This window comes from Aspergillus costaricaensis, assembly GCF_003184835.1.
Source record: "Aspergillus costaricaensis CBS 115574 unplaced genomic scaffold BO79scaffold_4, whole genome shotgun sequence".
Taxonomy (NCBI): domain Eukaryota; kingdom Fungi; phylum Ascomycota; class Eurotiomycetes; order Eurotiales; family Aspergillaceae; genus Aspergillus; species Aspergillus costaricensis.
This window is the reverse complement of record NW_020291804.1, coordinates 1,223,287-1,241,692: the sequence shown is the minus strand read 5'-3', so window position 1 is coordinate 1,241,692 and position 18,406 is coordinate 1,223,287. Positions and strand designations below refer to the sequence as shown.

Here is an 18,406-nt window from a genome sequence, read left to right as displayed (position 1 = left end):
CTGGCAATTGTGGCACTTACCAATTGAATCCTGTGCATCGAGGCGAGATGTGTCAGTTCAACAACAAAGGTGAGCAAAGCCACAATAATGTGGTGATCTCTACAGATATGTGATGCATGCTTCCACGGGCATTATAGGAAGGCATCACACAGTGTGGGATGTTGTTGTGTGGGAAGAAAGCTGGAAATCCGCGTCGAAGTTTTTCAAGCATTCCGTTCGGAGCTAATTTTACCGAGAAGCTAGCCCCAATGTGGTCCGGTTATGAGTGGTTTAGGTAAGCATCTAACCGACAACCATTCTGCCGTGTCTGTCTGCCTCGGAAGGCGGAAGCCAAGGCGGTGAAGCTTCCCGTCTTACCTTCCGGTTTTGATTCGGGTTCCCGATGGATGAAATTTGTATAATAATAGACTGACATGGGGGATCATACTAACTATTCATGGCCAGAGCAATAGCTCTGATCAATTAGGCTGGACCAAATGTTTGAGACATGTTACTAACCTATCCCTTGTTGATCAACGGAGCAGGAGGTACTACTCCGGCTGTTCAGGAGGGATCCGGAATCGACTGATTAAACAGAGCGGGCGAGACTCGAATAGTTCGGCATAGTTTGACGCGGATTATCAAAATTCGCATGTCTGGTGACCATCCGAAATCCACCCGCCGCGATTAGGTACAACAGGCTGAGAGATAGTCTAGGTATCCTTTCTAGCTGCGCTTATGCGACATTTTTCTTTAAGCCCCTTAATACGAGCCGAGGGAGTTCAATAGTCCGGGTCGAACCAGCGTGGGGTGTGTTTATCGCTGTTGCTCATTCGAATGGAAGCATGAGAAAGAATAGTATCCTATGAAGCACCGGATGGCATCTAGGAGCCTGACCACACCAATATCATTTTTACCAACTATCTAGTAGCTAGTATGCTTCCTAGTATGCGGGATAGACTACTCCGTACTGGGAGAAAGAAACTCCAGATCCCAGCGCGGGGAAATTCGGGGCTAACCCGGGCGAAGGCAAGAGAAAGAGCCGGGAACCCGCCCAAACCGGGTTAGAGTGGGGGAAATGACGAAAACCATCCTTCCTTTCTAGTTATTGCGTCAGGCCCAAAGGGAAAAGGGTTCTGGATGCTCTCTCACTCTCTCCACTCTCTCTTTTTTGTTGTAAATGTCCGGTTTATTCTGGCTTCTGACGTTAGGTTCCTAACCCGGTAAAAGATTGGTCCTGGCTGGCCCCAGCGCTCACTTAAAGGATGCCCCTGTTCTCCTGGGATGGAGGATAGATCACTTTCTTCCTGCAGCTTCTACGTATCTACGTACTCATTGCCAACTGTCCCTCCCTCCTCCACTTGTCCCAAAGTACTTATAAACTACATCTCAACCGCTCCTCCCAGCTCATTCCCACCCCTCCTCTGTACCCTGGTTATCTCCGCATCTTCCTGCTTTCCCCGTTGACCCGAGGTTGAAAAGCCAAAATTCTTTTAAAGAAGCAGCCAGCACCAGACTAGATTGTCTCCGCTTTCCACTTGTACTACTACTACTTCACAAGCCCTCTCTTCACCCAGCTTCAAATCACACGCTGCACAACATGTCTTCAAGCGGCAATGGCGGTGCTCCTCCCGTAGGACAGGAGAACATCAACACGGATATTGTCACCCTCACCCGCTTCCTCACCGAGGAGCAGGTCAAGGTTCCAGAAGCCACCGGTGACTTCACGTGAGTTTCCCTACCCCTCCTCAATTCTGGCTGTTTCTCTTACTAACGGGATTTCCCCTCCTCTTTCCAGACTACTCTGCCACGCTCTTCAATTTGCTTTCAAGTCTATTGCCTACTACATTCGTCGCGCTTCCTTGATTAACCTGACTGGTTTGGCTGGTTCCTCAAACACGACTGGCGACGATCAGAAGAAGCTTGACGTCATCGGCAATGACATATTCATTTCCGCCATGAAGGGCTCCGGCAAGTGCCGTATCCTTGTTTCCGAGGAGGAGGAAGAGGCTATCATCTTCGACGAGCACCCCAATGCCCGCTATGCCGTGGTCTGCGACCCTATTGACGGTTCCTCCAACCTTGACGCTGGCGTTTCGGTTGGTACCATCTTCGGAATCTTCAAGCTTCCCGATGAGGTCCTCGGTCCCAACAACAAGGTCACTGCTCAGGACCTCCTTCGCCCCGGCACGGAGATGGTTGCCTCTGGCTTCACCATGTACGGTGCCTCCGCACAGCTGGTGATCACCATGCGCAACGGCGGTGTCAATGGCTTCACCATGGAGAACTCCCTGGGTGAATTCATCCTGACACACCCCAACATGCAGCTTCCCGCCAAGCGGGCCATCTACTCGGTCAACGAGGGTAACAGCATGTACTGGGATGACTGGGTGAACAAGTACCTCCACTCGCTGAAGTACCCCGGTGACGGCCAGAAGCCTTACAGCGCGCGTTATATTGGTAGCATGGTGGCCGATGCCTACCGGACTCTCCTCTACGGTGGTGTGTTCGCCTACCCGGCTGATTCCAAGAGCCGCAAGGGCAAGCTTCGTATTCTCTACGAGTGTGCCCCCATGGCTATGCTTTTCGAGAACGCAGGTGGTCTGGCAGTGAACTCCCAGATGGAGCGTCTTCTGGAGGTGGTTCCGGAACACATTCACGACCGGAGCGGTGTGTTCCTGGGCTCGAAGGACGAGATACAGAAGATTATCGACACGTACAACCAGCACCACAAATGAGTTCATGGCACAAAGGAACAGCACTAGAGTGGAGTTTAATGGTTTCATGTTACTTAATGCGAGCCAGTCAGTGCGTACAGCAGGTACCCGGTGACACCTTTGCACTGGCATGTGATTTATGATCCACAAACATTTACATATTCAAAATGCAAATAAAAATTCTATAATTATAAATCCGATTTCCAAATTACAACAATGCTATTACTAGCTTTTTTGGAGATACAATGTAGAGCCGTTAATTTCTCGTCGCAGTCCTTATTGCATTTCTCCGACCTTGCCCCGCCCCCGCACTATTGGCCCAAATTACTTTCTCTTTCTTATACTCACAGATGAATAGATAAGTCATTAGCCAACTGATATAAATGTGCCGGCTAACGGACAGAGGATAGCAGTGTGTTTTCTGGCCTGGTGCAGAATATTATACTGACGTTATAGGTCTATAGTGTAGTAAGCTCTGCTTGGACAGACTTGCTGGTATATCTATTTACCCAGCACCTAGTACCCTAGTATTGGATTGAACAATATCATGCGTAGTAGCCCCTTGATTAAGTTGACAGATCCATACTCGTCGAATACTAGAAGATTATTACCATGATCATCATACACCTTGGTTAAACAGTCGTAGAAAATAAGTCATGACATCCATCACGTGCACTTCCATACGTGTATCCGACGACAACTAGTAAGAGGATTCTACCAAGAGACTCCGACTCACCCATTTTGCTCTCTTTAATTATTAATGTCGCTTAACAGCACAGATAATTACATTAAGTTCCTCCTTTCTTCGAAAGAAAAGACTTTCTCGACATGATGATTGAGAGACCTCCTACCTAATCTCAACCAGATCCCCCTTCTTAATATATCTCCACCACCACCATCCAAAACCAACCCCCAACATACTATTTATCCCCATCTCAATTCCTCCCACCACAATCAATGTTGTCGCTGCATGGTTCTTCCATATGTTCACCTTCACTCGGCGTCGTTGTCGCCATTCCGTCACCAAGTATGGCCTTGTCATCGTTGCTGGTATTGCACTTTATATTACTTATCTCTGTATCTGTTAAGCAAGCTCTAGATTAGATAAATTCCATGTTTTCTTGGGGTTCGGCTTACTATTGTAGTGCTTGATGCCAAAAATAGCTGTTCTGCCAGTCTCTTTATTTATTTATCTTTCGGAGTGGAGTTCTTGGAGATAGTTCTTGAGCATCCAGTAACCCTGTTAAATATTATCAAGGTATATATTTCTTTTATAGAAAATATCCTCGCATGACTTGAGATTTTCTTTTCTTACCCAGTATATAAACCGGGCTAAGTAATTAACAGCCCCCTAAGATGCTTTATTAGAGGGTATTAGACTGGAATATATTTTTTTTGCTGCCTTTTTCTCCCTGGATTAGAGTTTTTTGTATAATTGCCAGTCTAATTTCCTGAGCCTTCTTCTTTCCACTGGTCTTGAGGTAAAAATCCCACAGTTTTATCCAGAAGAGCTTTAGTATATCTGATTGTAACCACCGGAACTATTTAGTCTTGTCTGTTTGTAAAAGAGCCTTCTGTAGACTTGATTAATCTTTGTTAAACTCGAGTCTTGTGGACTCAGTTAACTTATTATCACTCAGGTCTATATAGTAGTTAATAAGGAAAGTTTTATAAATGTTAAATTCTTGGGTCTCTTACCCTTCTAGAATTTATCGCCTGATTCGTCGCCTGATATACTGTTTATTATTATCATCTAACGCGGCCCAAGAGGTTACTTTTCTGGTTAAAGTATAGAGTGTTCAGAATCCCACCCGCTTATCTTATAATATCCTGCTTTGCTGATAGCCTTTAAAGTGGTAAGACAGTTGTATAAGTACTAGATGTGGTTGGAATAGGAACAGGGTTATAAGAAATTTGATTGGGTTAGAAGAATAGATGTAGAGATCTGAAGAAAGGAATTCCGAGCGCAGAAGGCTTAGAAGAGTAGCGAAGAAGAAAGGAGGATGATAGCGAGGTCAAAGAGTAAGAGAAGGAGTAGTGGAGGTAGAAGGGGAAGAGAAGAGAAGTGAATATAGAAATGGAACTGAGCTGACAATGAAAGGGATCTGAGCTGTGAATGAAACATACTTGAAGTATATAACTACACTTTCCCAATTCCCCAAAATCCCAATTCAAATATACTATACAACTCACTTCCTAATTGAACAAAACCCTGTCCAACACTCATCATCCTACCCCATACCCAGAAAGCAAAACAAAAAAAAAAAAAGTTCTTCACACCCTGCTCCTGGAACGCCTACATGAACCACTACTCCGCATGCTTCCGACCCTGCTACACCGACTACCTGCTTCAAATCCTGGACAACGGCACCTGCGGGACAAACTACACTGCCATCGCAGAAAGCACGTCCAAATCCACCTTGAAATGCATCTGTGAGAATGCGCACGGGGTGTCGGATAACTGGAGTGAAGCTGCTTGGGAGTGTAGCTATACTCGGTGTGATAATTTGACGGGGAGTTTTAATTATACTAGTTGGATTGGGAGTATTTGGGCGTATGGTGATATGTGTGCGTATGCGAGGGGTATGTATATCTTCCATCTTTTGTTGATGGGTTTGTGTGGTTTGGGTTGGGTTGGGTTAGGGTTGGGCTGATTGAGTGATGGTATCTACTAGGGACTGAGAAATGTACTACTACGTCTGGGGCGGAGAGGATGGCTGTGGTGCTGGGGTTGTTGGTTTTAGGTCAGGTTTTGGGCGGGTAGGAGTTATTATTGAAATAAAATGTATGTCCTGGATAATGTAATTAAGTTTCATATTATATGTATTATAGAAGACTGGAAGTGGAGATTTGGAATGACAAGAGTAACTTCTTGACCGGCATGAAGATGATTACTTGAGTAGTATATATCCCTGCTGCAACAATTACTTGGGAGCATGATATCATGTAGAGTAGTGGCTAAAATATCCTATTTCGGTTAATTACTAGACATTATAATATTACAAGATATCGAAGTCAAATGAATGTTAATTAGTTCAACCACTCAATAGATGCTAACGCGAGTGTGCTAAAGCATGCCCTTGATTGGTGGAATAATATATTTCCTTCTTCAAATTCCTACATTGCAGCGAACTCGGCAAAGATTCCATAGTTGGACATCGTATTCATTTGAGCAATGAATAGTAATGTTTCATGCTATAAGAGTCAAGTTATTACACACGAGGCGCTGAAGGAATGTCCAACTGCCTGGTGGCGGTCTGGGCATGGCTTTTTCTCTCCAATGCTCCGCTTTACTTTCATACATGCCGATTGAAACCGAGATGGGCGAATTCCTCTGATTGCAAGGTGACCAGAATGTTAGTTCACAAATCCCTCAGCGAGATAATTTACATTGCACATGGCTGTTACTGATACGACCTACGACTTCTTTCTGAGTATACAATTGACATATATATTTCCGATCATCTAGTAGCACAGCCAAAAGAAAGACACGGATAATAGGACAAGACGCCATGAATATCTAGATTCGATCGAATTCCCTCAGGGAATGTACTAATGTGACATCTTGATCCAAAAGTGTGAAAGGAAAGGAAAATGCAACGCATGCAGTCAGAAAAAGAAAGACTAATCAACAGGATCCTCTTCGAGGAGGGTCTGGAAGCTGAACGGGGTGAAAGGTATACCGTCACCCATGAAATGTTTGCTCATGGCTTCGACCCAGTGGAGACGGAGGGAGTGAAGCATGGCACTGGTACCCTCCATGACACAGAGAATGGCGATGGTCAAGGTGAACCATAGGTAGAAGGTGACAACGATCATGATCACCCGCATGGTGGAAGACTCTTGTTCGAAAGCGCCGCCAATGGTCATGTCCCACAGCACGATAGAGAGCTGCTGGTGGGCCAGAGACAGAGCCCACAGACGCAGGTAGGAGGCGGTGTGGGAGATACAGTTCAGGCAGAATTCAATGGTGTGGATGACCTGGTGGATCATGATCTCGCCGAAGTCGAACTCCTCGTGCTCTTCGTCACCGAGATCCTGGGCGATCATGGCGACACCTTCACCATCGCTGGCCATGCTGTCGCGACCACCATCGGCATCGTCTTCTAACGCACTAATCCGGGATGGCTCGCCAAGGCCACGGTATCCAAGAGCGCGGGCACGGTTGTGCTCCCAACGAAGATAGAATGGCTTGAAGAAGAGCATGATGGGCACCTGGATGACAGCAAGAAGCAAGAGAAGAACCTGGACGCTTGCCTGACCGGGGTAGAGTTGCTCCTCGACAGTTCCCGGAGAGAGGAACATGAAGATAAGCATGTTGAGAAGTCCGGGAGGAGACTGGCCTCGGGCGTTCCAATCAACGGACCACTTGTAGATGATGGTAAGAACAAGGTAACCGAAGATGGACTGGAAGAAGATCATTCCGGGAATGAAGTTACCAATAACATCAACCTTCGACTTGAAGTGCCGAGCGTTGACGTATTGCAAGCAGAGAGCGTAGGTCATCTGTGAACAAGGTTAACAATGGTTAAAAGAAATTTGGTGAAGTCTCTTACGTGTGCCCAACCGAGACAAATACTCATCTTCATCTTCAGACTGTTGGTGAAAAGAAGAGAGTTCTCGGCTTCGTGCCAGTTCCAGTCCAGACCGAAAGGAAAGCGATAGCCAGTCTTCAACGATGCCTCGACAGTCTGTCCCTGCTTGATATCGTCGGGCCACTGCCACTGACTGGGGAAGACGGTGAAGGACTTGGAGAAGATATCGTTGTAGAGAAGACCGGTGTACATAGAGAAGAGACCCATCATAAGCATGATGTAACGACCGTAGAATGCCATGTAAGTCAGCTCATCCAGCTTGGTCTTCGCCAGCTTGCGTTCCCAGAAGATCATAGCGGCAGCAGCCAGGGTCATCAAGGCACCGTGGCCAAAATCACCGAACATGACAGCGAAAAGGAAGGGGAATGTGACGATGGTGTACAATCCGGGGTTAGCTTCAGAGTACTTCGAGATACCGTAGGCGTCGACGATAGTCTGGAAAGCTTGAGTGAACTTGTTCGTCCGCATAAAGGTTGGTGGGGTCTTGTTGGTCCGGATTTGATTGACGATAGTAGGCACACTCAACCCAGCGCGGTCGTTGACGTCCTGCAATGTTGACTTGATCAAGCCCAGCGAATTGGTCGGACACCATGCTTCCGCGATAAGAGTCTTTCTCGCTTGATCGTAGGAGAACTTGTTCAGTGTATCATACACAGCCTTTTCCTTCTTGACAATGATCATCCAAGCGGCAAGAGAGCGGGCAATCTGCGTGAGTTCCGCGTCGAGGGTGTTCTTGGTGTTACGAAGAACATTGCCAACATCACCCAGGCGGGTATTGACCTCATGAATCTGATCCCGCCTCAGCTCACTGTTCTCATCGACGTTGTAGAGGGAGGCCCCAAGCGACTCGGAGATCTTTCGGATCTTAGCGATGATGCTCTTTCCGTGAGCAAAGATGACGAAAACGTTCTTGTGGGACTCCTCGTTGGTCGTCGGGTCGATGATGGCCTCGGGGATCTCCGACTGGTTCATGTAGAGGTTACCACGCAGAGTACGCCACAAAATGCGCTCGAAGGCACCAATCCTGTCCCGCGGAATCACACCAGCCACAAATCCGATGTTCATCTCCAGGAAAGACTGCTGACCCTGCGCATCTCCGTTGGGGCCGCGGCTCTGCTGTTCGACATCGCGGAGGAGAGGGGCTTCGTCGTTGTCGAAAGATTGGCGAATTTCCTCCGTATGGCTGTGAGCGCGATCGAAGAAACCACCAGCTTCCCTCAGCACCCAGCGCCACTCAGTCAACTCCACCTCACGTTTCTTCAGGGTCTCATAGCTATCGTTCAGCGAAGCGATCCGTTGTTCGAGACTTTCGCTACGCTCGGCGAGCTCGTCGATTTCGGAGGCCAAAGGAGCAGCGAGTGTGTCGGAGAATTCAGACGAAGATCTCATGGGGATGCTTGCCTTGTCCATCTGGGCATGGAAGTAGCCTGGTGTGCGAGACGGATTAGATCGAGGTTCATAGGAACCTTATCGCTGATTGCAGAACATACGCAGCTGTCTTTCCACATTATCCAAACGACGAATCTCCTTCGTAAAGGTACGCTGGAACGCATTGGTGTCGGGGTTAAGCTAGAAACAGACGCAATATATATCAGCTGGATTCGTTCGTGCATGTGAACTAAGATATCCAAGCAACAGACTCACATCTCTAAACTGGACCTGACCGAGCTCTCCCAGAGCACTGACAACCTCTCTTCCGATCTCGTTGGCGATGTAGAGCTGGGTCAAGCTCATCTCCGACGAGCGGAACAAGGTGTCCCTTGGAGCCATGGTGAAAGCAAGACTGCCTTGAGCAGTTCTTCTACACCACAGGGACAAAAACGCGCAGAAGCGCTAGAACCAGAAATTGAATAGCTTGCTGTGGGATAAAGATAGACTTCCAAAGCCGAACTGGCAAAGGATTAACCGTAAGGGAGGACTTGAAGCTATCCAGCGCCCCTGGAGTTCGATTGATGATGCGGTTCGATGGCCGCCGAGCCGCGTGGCTGCTTCCCGGCACGTGATGTTGCTCACGCCCGCTGACTAAACTTGGCCTCCATCTGCAACCACACCACCACCACGAACTACTATACCAACTATATCATATATCCACTTTGTGAAATGACAGTGTTAGGAATGTCCATGCGAACAGGCGCAGCAGGATATGCAGATATACGAGGTATCAAACAATAGATGTCTTGTGGATTTTAATATGCTAAGTCCCTACGTATACTACCCAATGCTGGCCAGCTCCCGTATCCACTCAATACTGTAACCCAGACAAGCCTAAAACGATATGCAAATCTTGAACGTGTCGTGTGAAAAGAAGAATGCATAACATACTCTTCCACCCATGCATGGTTATCGTCCCTCATTCGCGCATTATGCGAAATAGCTCTTCCAAAGAACTCCAGAAAGATCCTCAAGCTGATCCGGCGTGAAGGCCTATAGAAACAAGTTAGTGAATTGATACCCCTGAGCTTAATCACTCCTGTATGGTAGTTGAAACTTACCTTTGCATCAATATGCCAAGTATCTTGCCTTGTCTTCTTGAATTCACTGATGATAGACTTGACGCTAGAACCAACAATGCCTGGATCACTGGCAGCACGAACACTAAGTGTCGTCAGCGCCTCCGGCATCCAGCTCGGGGGCGGACTGTTGTATGGGAACGCTTGGATGAGCGCCCCGAGACCCAGAACAGCACCGTGCCTGACTAAGATAAGTCGAGTATGTTCAGGGGTCGGCGTACCAGCCCCTGAGGAGACCGGAGTCGATAGGCCAGAGCGGAATCCCTTAGGTTTCTTCGGAAGGGGATTTTCGACCAATATCTTGGTGAACCGTTCTCTGAGTCGGTTGACCATCTCCTGCCGGAGAGACACAGGCGAGCAACGGATCATACCGGACAATGTGGCCGATGCACCCACTCTCACTTCGTGCTGAGGATCTTCCAACATGCTCGCGACACACTCGAACAGTTTGTCTCGATCACCGCTGGAGAGCAAGAAGAGGCGACGGAAATATATGATTTGGATATTGATCATGACTCGCAGGCGTTGATGCCACGAGGGAGAGGTCTGTCCAATGTGGATGAGAGTTTTGATGAATCCAGAATTGTCTTCAGCCGGATACGGAATGTTGGGCAGATGACGGAAGACGTGGTATGCCAAGGACTGCAGCTCTGGGTCCTCCTTGACATCCATCATGTGCAAGAGTTGCCCCGTGAACAGATCCGGGAAGAAGGGGACCAGTTGCGTGCACTCGTGAGACGAAAGAGTCGAATCGAGCCACAGAAGAACTGTCTTGCAACCCGATGTGTAGGATGAGGGCGCTTGTTGGCCAGGAGTCCTCTCATGGCGCCATTTCTCAATGCGGCCAAACACCTCATGGACCATCTTTGTGAATTCTTCAGTCGGAAGGTAAGGATAGGTACCCACCGATGATGCTGACTCTTGGGCTGACAGTAGACGTTTGAGATCAGCATAGGACTCGTGGTATCTAGTGCGGAATATCGTCGCGATCGTCTGACCCATCGCTTCGCGAACGCCCTTGTAAGGATGATCAAGGTGGGCAAGGAAATCCTTGATAATCGGCTTCTCAAGTTGGAAGTGCCACCCAGCATCGATGATAGACTGGTGTAGCAGATTGATCTTGGAGCTTTCCTTAAAAGCGGCATTTGTACCCATGTCCAGCCGGAAACTAGCAAGCCAGTCAACCAATGGCCAGGCTCGTCGAGGATCCCGGCACTGGAGAATCATATGGAGGAAAGTCGTCCAGTAGCCAGAGTTCTCGGGCGTTAAGCCATCAGTGAAAATCTTCTGGACAATAGGGAAAGCGTATTCCCAGACCATTGTGCGCTTCTCGACACTTGTATCTGCCACAGAGCTCACCAGAGCGCCAAGAATCTCAGCGGTAGCCCTATGTTGATGTTTGTCGCTGCCATCTTCAAACACAAGCTGGATTTCCTCCTGAATGTCCTGGAAAGTGGCTGCTGTGAGACCATCTCGAAGCATCAATTCAAATGCGTAAAGAAGCATCATAGCGCAGGGCATGCGGAATTTATCCGCCGAAGGATCTCGGGGCTCTTGCTTCAAGTACATGAAGAACTTGGAGAACCAGCTTCGGTCGAACAGTTTACCCATGTAGGCGCGAACCTTCCACTCCACTTCGTCATATTCGATATCCCGTGCCACGTTTGATTTGTAGGCAGGCATGCTGTCTGCCCACACCAGCCAACCAGGGAAGTCATGGTCAACGTAGTACTCCGCTTCGGGATTTCCAAAACTCGAAAGATATTCTTTGGTCCATCCTTCTTCGTACCGCTTGGTGGCAACCTTGATTTTAGAAGGGAAATGCTGGTGTCCCAAAATGTAGTTCTTGTAATCATGGCTGCAAATTGCCCGCACATCTATCATCGTGAACAATGCGATGAGCGCTTGGGAATACATACCCCTTAGACCGGGGTGATCGTCAATTGAGCCGTGAGTCACCAGGTCTATGAGGTTCTCGCTTGCAACATAATCGAACCTGAGGCCCATTGTAATAACAATAGTAGCCGCGCGGCTGGCCACCTTCCAGTGGGAAACCCGGGCAAGGTTGACAAGCTCTTCTGACAGGTCAGCCTTCTTTTTCTCGATAAGCACACGCTTGTTGTTGATTGTCTCCCGTTTCTGCGTGATCTCATCTGAAACGTTCTCTTGTGGAGCGATAGCCTCAACGATGTCGCGGTCCAAGATGGCCATTCTTTCCATGGAACGACCATAATCCATGATCTGGAACACTGCGCTAGAGCAGATCCTCTGGACAGACGGTTTGTCGACGGCACTTGCGTCTATGAAGGTTCGGACCAAAGTGGGCGCGAATTTCCAGTGACGACCGACTGTCTTGGCGACGCTGCCGAGCAACAGAGAGAACAACGCTCCTTTGATCCGTGCGTGATCATTCTCCCTGATGCCCTTTTGGAGAGCTTTGAGAAGAGGAGGGATGACAAGCAGCCGGGATCCCCAGACAGCCTTGAGGGCCGATTCGCCCGCACTTTGAGCATTGCGCCGCGTTTCGGTATAAAGGGAAACGCAGGACTCGGCAATGTCTAATAGCAGAATCTCATCCAGCTTGGACCGACGACGAGGCGCTGCATTGTGTCTCAAGCGCTGCAGATGGTACACATTCGCCCTGCGTACGAGCAGAGGACGAGGGTAGTCTTTACGGATACCGCTCATCTTATAAGGGTGAATGTCGGCCGCAAGGAGACGTGTTACCCTGTCAAGGACATGGGCGGATCTCTCAATACCCACGTCCACAAACCAAGACCGGTAAGCCGAATAGAGGGCTGCAAAGCAGGGCACATCATCCTCCTGCTTATCAGAGAGGAATCTGTGGACATCGTGGAGGACCCAGCCTGCCTTCTCTCGGATCTCGTGAATCGTAGTGTACATCTGGTCCGTCTCACGCAGTGGATAATTTGTTGGGTAGGAGAAAGATTCCCGGACAGCCGCTTCATCAGAGCTGTCCAGGGCCGAGTCGGCATCTTCATCGTCAACGGTGTGCGACTCTTGTTTGGCATCTGCCATCTCCACATCATTGGAGGATGTGGTAGAACTGTTGACAGTTGTTGTTGATGCTGCCTTCGGATCGAAGAGTACAGAGATACCCGAAAGGATAAGTCGTAGCAGGACCAGATTTCTGGTTACCTCGTCTGACCAGTCTTTTCCACTTCCATCACGCTTGACGCTGGAAGTCTCGGTGGTCAGTGCCGTCAGCTGCTTGAGAGCAGACTGCGCCTGGTTCTGGAAGAGCTCAACGGCAAATTCGAGCTCTTCACGCTTTGGAACATGCCACTTTACGCTCAATTTACAAGGATCCTGTCGGTAGCTCCACAGATCAGGCTGTATTCCCTTGGCAACCACATCAGGCTCATACAATGAGTAGTCCGATGTATATGTCCCCGTCAGGTTGAGAAGGAGATGGTGAATGAAATTGGAGATATGAACCGTCGGTATTCCCCTACACTTTTGCTGCATGTACACAGCTATGTCGAAGAGTTCTTTCTTATGTGCGAGAACTGCATCTCCGACATGGACGACACACATGCTCAGCATGCTAACGTTCCATACCAGGCCACGGTCGCGAGGAAGGACATCTGTGCCCGTTGTCCTAGTGGATCCTGCGCCATTATCATCGATCTCAGTACGGATAGCCTGTGTCAACACGGGAATGAAGCGTTTCAAAGCCTTCGCAGGGCTGACTTTGCACACAGAGTTACAGATGAAGGCCATTGCATCCCGAGCTTGGTGGATAACATGATTCGACACGAAGTCAACGACCTTCGAAAGAGCAATATCGTAGTACTCCGGGGAGAGGGACGAGAGTAACGGCATGAAGGTGGCGGGAAGAGTATTCACGATGTTCTCTTCAGGGGAACCATTTCGGACTCTGGTCACGTCCGGCAGGTTCTCTAGGAGGGTGAAAACACGACCCAAAAACGATACAATAAAGTCTCCAAACCCGCACGTAGAGGACCGTAGTATCATTTCTTCTGTCTTATCGTCCAGCTCGGTGTCGTAATTCAGCTGCACCTCGACGCCTTGCTCTTCCATGCGTTCCATCTCGCCGGTAATCCATTGCATTGCGAGCATGTTACAATTTACATCATCCCCTTCTCTCGTCAGATCTGCCATAGGTATGTTATAGCATGCGGACTGGATAAAGGACAATGCATGCAGAGACTTCTCGAGGTCATTAGCGTCGACGCCCGGTAGTGCAAGGCCCAGTAAAGTGGTCATATGGCAGCGGTAGCCCTTCGTCCGTGAGATAATGCGCGAGAGAACCTGCAGAGCACGGAGCGAAGAGGTAGTGCGATGAACCTCTACAAGACCTTGGAGTGACGGGTAAATCCGCTGCAGAGCTCCTGGAAGGATCAGGTGAGGCTCCAGGAATGCCAGACTCTGTAGGGTAGACAGAGAAAAGCTCATTGCGGTACCACTTTTGGCATAGATACCCATGAAGATGACGTCGCGTAAACAAAGCACGAAACGGCGCTTCAAAGGCTCAGTCAGCCTCCGCTCTTCTGGTATATCCATCTCCCCACTCTGCTCACGGTTCCAGCGCATGACGAAAAAGTCGGCTAGATAGTACACCAACTGGGACAAGGTCTTGGTCCAACTACCGGAATTGGAAGGATGGAAGAAGGTCTCTACAGCTTGTATAAGGCCCTCAAGCTGAGTAAGTACTGATTCCTCGGCTTCAAGGCAAGCGGGCGAGAGTGACATCACAATCCATCGAGCAATGTGATGAGCAACAGGGTGCTTCCGAGTGTCTCGATCCAGCATTATTCCCAGCCCGGAAGAAATGTCCACAAGAGCGCTGTAAGGCGATGTAGACTGCCCGACCGGAATTTCCAGTAGCCGGAGGATAGCCGTGAAGATGAGCGATGACTGTTCCTTGGTGAATAAGCCATACTCTGAGAAGGGTATATTGCCAGCAGGCAATGAGTCTCGAGCTAGACGAGACAGATAATCAAGGTAGGTAATGTCAAATGTCTTCGAACGGCTCACAAGCGACCAGAGATGGAAATGAGTAGGGAGGTAATGATGCGGAAGAAGATCCTCTCTGGACTCGGGCGGAGGAGAAGTAGGAAGAAGGAGATTGATCAACCCAACGACGACAAAGGCGCCTTCCGAGAAGGACGTAGTGTAATGGGGAAGGAACTCTTCCAGCATGGCTGGCAGCTCACATGGGTCGATATACAATTGAACGAAGGCGCAGAGCTTTGTCAATGTCTTTACATTGCGCTTCAAGTTAGTTGAATGCACAAGCCCAGACTCCGTCGGTAGAACGAATGACTTCAATTCTCTGTATAGCGGTCTCCAATCTAGTGTTAAATCTTTGACTGGTCTGAGATAATGCTTGCGCCTGTAGCCAAAGTTAGTTCCGAGGCCTTCGAGCGACGAAAGTAGCGGGCGCACTTACTTGGTAAGGAGCATGAACATGCTTGCGAACCGCTCTGAAACATTAGGATCGATTCCAGGAGCGAGTGACAGCTCATAGTACAGCTTGACAAGATTGATCCGCTCGCTTCGAGTCGGATCAAACTTGAGCGACAGCCATCCTCTGAGCTCTCGTGTCCAGTGCACTGCACCGGGACTGAAGTCACCAGCCTCCACCGCGATATACAGCTGCTTTAGAATCTCTCGCAGGTTGCGCTGCCTTTCCGATTCGTCTTCCGGCGTGTATGGTAGGTATTTGAAGTATGGGTATGTACGAGGCCGAACCCGTGCCTTGGGCTCGCCCTCTCCGTTTAAGGCGACAGGCTCACCTCCGGGAGAGGTAGCTCGCGATATCTCGTGAACATTTTGGAAGTTATCGGATGTGAGAATGGCCTTAGGACCTGATTGATCCATCGTCGAGCGATCAGTCCGGCGATTACTGGGGTGCAGAGGTTGGGAACGTGGGAGGAGGTTCGGGGGGACTCTGCGGACCGCGGTGTGTTAGTTAGCTTTATCCTGACCAACTGAAATGGTGTATGTGGCAATGGACGGAGTCGCACCTTAAACATGAAGGTTGGAAGCAAATTCTAAGCTGCAGATATCGATGCCCAAACAGTGATCTGCTATCAGTCTTCGCATAGGCGATTTACTAAGACTTGGCTAACGAGGCGACCAGGAATGTCAGAGGCGCCAGACTGCACAAGATGGAAGACCCCAAGTAAGGTATCAGGTATCACTTGTATGAGATGCGAATTTGGCCAGGAAAGCTTTCTTGCACGAAATTACGCTCAGGGTTGAGATAAACTCGAGCTCAGACGTAGCAATCCGACGGTGGAGGTGTCCGTCAAGTGAATCTGGCTCAGTTTTGTAGGATCGGTGATGACATAATTCCACGTAACTAACGGCCGCAGCCTAATTGGGCCCCGTCTCCAGAACAACCACCGAGTGGTTTGCGCCGGGGCGAGGCAAGTCCTACCTACGGTATATACTGAGATTGACTTTTTGGAGATGAATTCAAGTCGCCGGTAAGTGAAATTTACATCCTACAAATCTGCAGGCAATAGCAGTCTTGAAATGAGGGATGGAGGATGTGAGACTTGATGTTCGAGGCCATCTCTAAATGGTTCGCCACACGTGATTACACGAGAGACCCTTTGACCGGGGAAAAAGGGGGGTAACTTGAACAGGTAATGGTACTTTCTTATATTATGAGTTATATTATCCTTCATATACCCTGTTATAGACTTGCGATTGGATCACGCGGGCGGGAGGAAAGACCCGAACAGAATGGCCTGGATCAGTGCATAGGCGACCATGCCCCGCACAGCCACAGTAAAGGTGCGGCTGTCTTGTAGGGAAGGTCGGGTTTGCCCCCAGTTGCCCGACACCAAATATACGAGATACCAGTACCATAGTGGATACCCTGAAGATATCCTATTGATTATCTGAACATGGTAAGAGGTCAAAGCCATTACCGCAAGCAATCCTTGTGGTACAGCTAGTCGGAGAAGTAGGGAGGCTGTCGTGGCTGACGACGACGCTTGGTCCACTCCGCTCAAAGCTCTCGGAAAGATGAAAGGCACTGCCACATCCAGTGCCCATAGCGACGACCGGCTAAGTATGGCCAGCATCGGCATTGCCAGCAAGAAAAGTGGGATATTGGACACGGTCCAATACCGAAGAAATCCTACATTCCTGTTATTCAAGTTAGTAGTGCGTTCTGCGGTGCTAGTCAACCATCCCAACGTACCAGTAATGTCCTTGAACCCAGCGATAGATACTGGGGACAAGCCATTGACACCAAGGGCGTGACGCATCGGCGTCCACACAGTATGTGGTGTAGGCCACAGTTTGGGGAACGACAAGTCCCAGGGCAATGACACAGCCACTGATGATGATAACGGAGAGATGGGCACAGGCATCGATGGATAACCTTTGGCACCAAACCCGCCGAAGCTGCAAGAGAGCATCATAAGCATATAGAATACCACTTAAGATCCCATTACTGCGAACTGCAGTGGCTGCTGAGAACAGGATCGCAGCTACAAACAGTTTCACGTCGCCGGAGAGACGCTTCCCCGCCTTGTTATCGAGGAACGAGGACGAGTAGACATAGAACCCTGTAATGTTGAGCAAAGAAAACAAAGACTCCCCATAGGGCGCGGAAAGAAATGCTCCTGCAGGACAAATGATGTGCAGAAATGCCGAAAGAAAGCAGATTAGTCTCTGGGTGGCCGTGTCACGGCCAAATACGTTGACAGAGAGTCTATACAAGGCTAAGACTGCGAGATAATGGGCAACATGAGACAGAGCAGTCGCCACGACAGCGGTCCTGGCTGCTCCACTAGGGCCGATTAATCGGTGCAATGCTACATCCACAATTAGTGCTCGAATAACACAGCAATACACTTTCGATGAGGAAGACAGGTAGATCTACCAGTGGCAATATAGGCAAGGAGTCTAGTGTACCCGTAGCCGAACGCCCACTCTTGCTCAAAGAGGTAGCCATTTTCGGCGATATGCAAGAAGTAAATGGAATCCCAGCGGACGAACTTGAGCGGGATGGGAAGGTGCGCATAAGTGATGTCTTCTGAGGTGACATCAGGGCGACTGTGGCTATGGTAGAGATGGCTTGTGGAAGTGTCGTAGCCAAGGCCAGGGCAACTGATGATGACCAGATATACTAGAGCCTTCCAGAGACAGAACGCTACCGTTAACGCCTTGATGGGCTGGCGGGGATTTAGAAGGCTCGGGCGACTCGTCGCTGGAGAGCTCACGGAGGAGCTCATGGTCACCAGGCAGAGAGTACTTAGGTGTGTAATTTTCAATAGTTCTGTGTAGCTACCAGTTTTGCAAACATCGTAAGATGATTGTCAAAAACGATAATTGGTCGCCCAGGAGGATCCCATTCGCCCGTTCACCATAGATTGAAGAGGGATTTTTTGATCAGCCCGACATAATCATGACAAAGAAACCGAGGTAAAGCTAAAGGGGATCTGGAGAAGGCAAGACGCGTCGAAGCTCACCAGACGGGATGACGGACTGTGGATTTGATCGGTCGGAATCCTCGGCACGCATAAATCCTTCTTATTCAGCATCCACTGATGCACAACTACGTAATATTTGTGGACGGTGAGGGGACCAAATGAAA

General features: G+C 49.1%; 4 protein-coding genes across 4 annotated transcripts; 1 reads left to right on the top strand and 3 right to left on the bottom strand.

Annotated features, from left to right (window-relative positions):
* Window positions 1–1,154: 1,154 nt before the first annotated feature.
* On the top strand, window positions 1,155–2,895 carry fbp1 (fructose 1,6-bisphosphate 1-phosphatase). Its single transcript, XM_025679341.1, has 2 exons — window positions 1,155–1,707; window positions 1,778–2,895. Exons 1-2 carry the CDS (start codon window positions 1,580–1,582, stop codon window positions 2,715–2,717), a joined length of 1,068 nt encoding a protein of 355 aa, XP_025543722.1. The 5' UTR covers window positions 1,155–1,579; the 3' UTR covers window positions 2,718–2,895.
* Window positions 2,896–6,142: 3,247 nt separating this feature from the next.
* BO79DRAFT_188601 (H(+)-transporting V0 sector ATPase subunit a) lies at window positions 6,143–9,221 on the bottom strand. The gene is made up of 4 exons (XM_025680605.1): window positions 8,936–9,221; window positions 8,782–8,860; window positions 7,253–8,718; window positions 6,143–7,202 (listed from the first exon to the last, which is right to left on the bottom strand). The coding sequence occupies exons 1-4, from the start codon at window positions 9,059–9,061 to the stop codon at window positions 6,321–6,323; spliced, it is 2,553 nt and encodes an 850-aa protein (XP_025543721.1). The 5' UTR covers window positions 9,062–9,221; the 3' UTR covers window positions 6,143–6,320.
* A 249-nt stretch (window positions 9,222–9,470) lies between these two features.
* Window positions 9,471–16,078, bottom strand: BO79DRAFT_285089 (proteasome activator BLM10). The gene is made up of 4 exons (XM_025688319.1): window positions 15,816–16,078; window positions 15,239–15,739; window positions 9,784–15,181; window positions 9,471–9,715 (listed from the first exon to the last, which is right to left on the bottom strand). The coding sequence occupies exons 2-4, from the start codon at window positions 15,667–15,669 to the stop codon at window positions 9,653–9,655; spliced, it is 5,892 nt and encodes a 1,963-aa protein (XP_025543720.1). The 5' UTR covers window positions 15,670–15,739; window positions 15,816–16,078; the 3' UTR covers window positions 9,471–9,652.
* A 394-nt stretch (window positions 16,079–16,472) lies between these two features.
* On the bottom strand, window positions 16,473–18,044 carry BO79DRAFT_166843 (DUF409 domain protein; the record flags this gene model as incomplete). The annotated part of the gene is made up of 3 exons (XM_025679340.1): window positions 16,473–16,950; window positions 17,006–17,624; window positions 17,693–18,044. The coding sequence occupies 3 exons, from the start codon at window positions 18,042–18,044 to the stop codon at window positions 16,512–16,514; spliced, it is 1,410 nt and encodes a 469-aa protein (XP_025543719.1). The 3' UTR covers window positions 16,473–16,511.
* Between the last annotated feature and the right edge of the window lie 362 nt (window positions 18,045–18,406).

What these genes read in the sequence shown, in the direction of transcription:
- BO79DRAFT_188601 (XM_025680605.1), bottom strand. Translation starts at nt 9,061, where the DNA reads ATGGCTCCAAGGGACACCTTGTTCCGCTCGTCGGAGATGAGCTTGACC. An exon ending in GTCAGGTCCAGTTTAGAGAT is followed by an intron (nt 8,861 to 8,935) that starts GTGAGTCTGTTG and finishes GTCTGTTTCTAG; the next exon opens with CTTAACCCCGACACCAATGC. An exon ending in TAATGTGGAAAGACAGCTGC is followed by an intron (nt 8,719 to 8,781) that starts GTATGTTCTGCA and finishes CTCGCACACCAG; the next exon opens with GCTACTTCCATGCCCAGATG.
- BO79DRAFT_285089 (XM_025688319.1), bottom strand. Translation starts at nt 15,669, where the DNA reads ATGGATCAATCAGGTCCTAAGGCCATTCTCACATCCGATAACTTCCAA. An exon ending in ATGTTCATGCTCCTTACCAA is followed by an intron (nt 15,182 to 15,238) that starts GTAAGTGCGCCC and finishes CTTTGGCTACAG; the next exon opens with GCGCAAGCATTATCTCAGAC. An exon ending in CTTGGCATATTGATGCAAAG is followed by an intron (nt 9,716 to 9,783) that starts GTAAGTTTCAAC and finishes TTGTTTCTATAG; the next exon opens with GCCTTCACGCCGGATCAGCT.
- fbp1 (XM_025679341.1), top strand. Translation starts at nt 1,580, where the DNA reads ATGTCTTCAAGCGGCAATGGCGGTGCTCCTCCCGTAGGACAGGAGAAC. An exon ending in GAAGCCACCGGTGACTTCAC is followed by an intron (nt 1,708 to 1,777) that starts GTGAGTTTCCCT and finishes TCCTCTTTCCAG; the next exon opens with ACTACTCTGCCACGCTCTTC.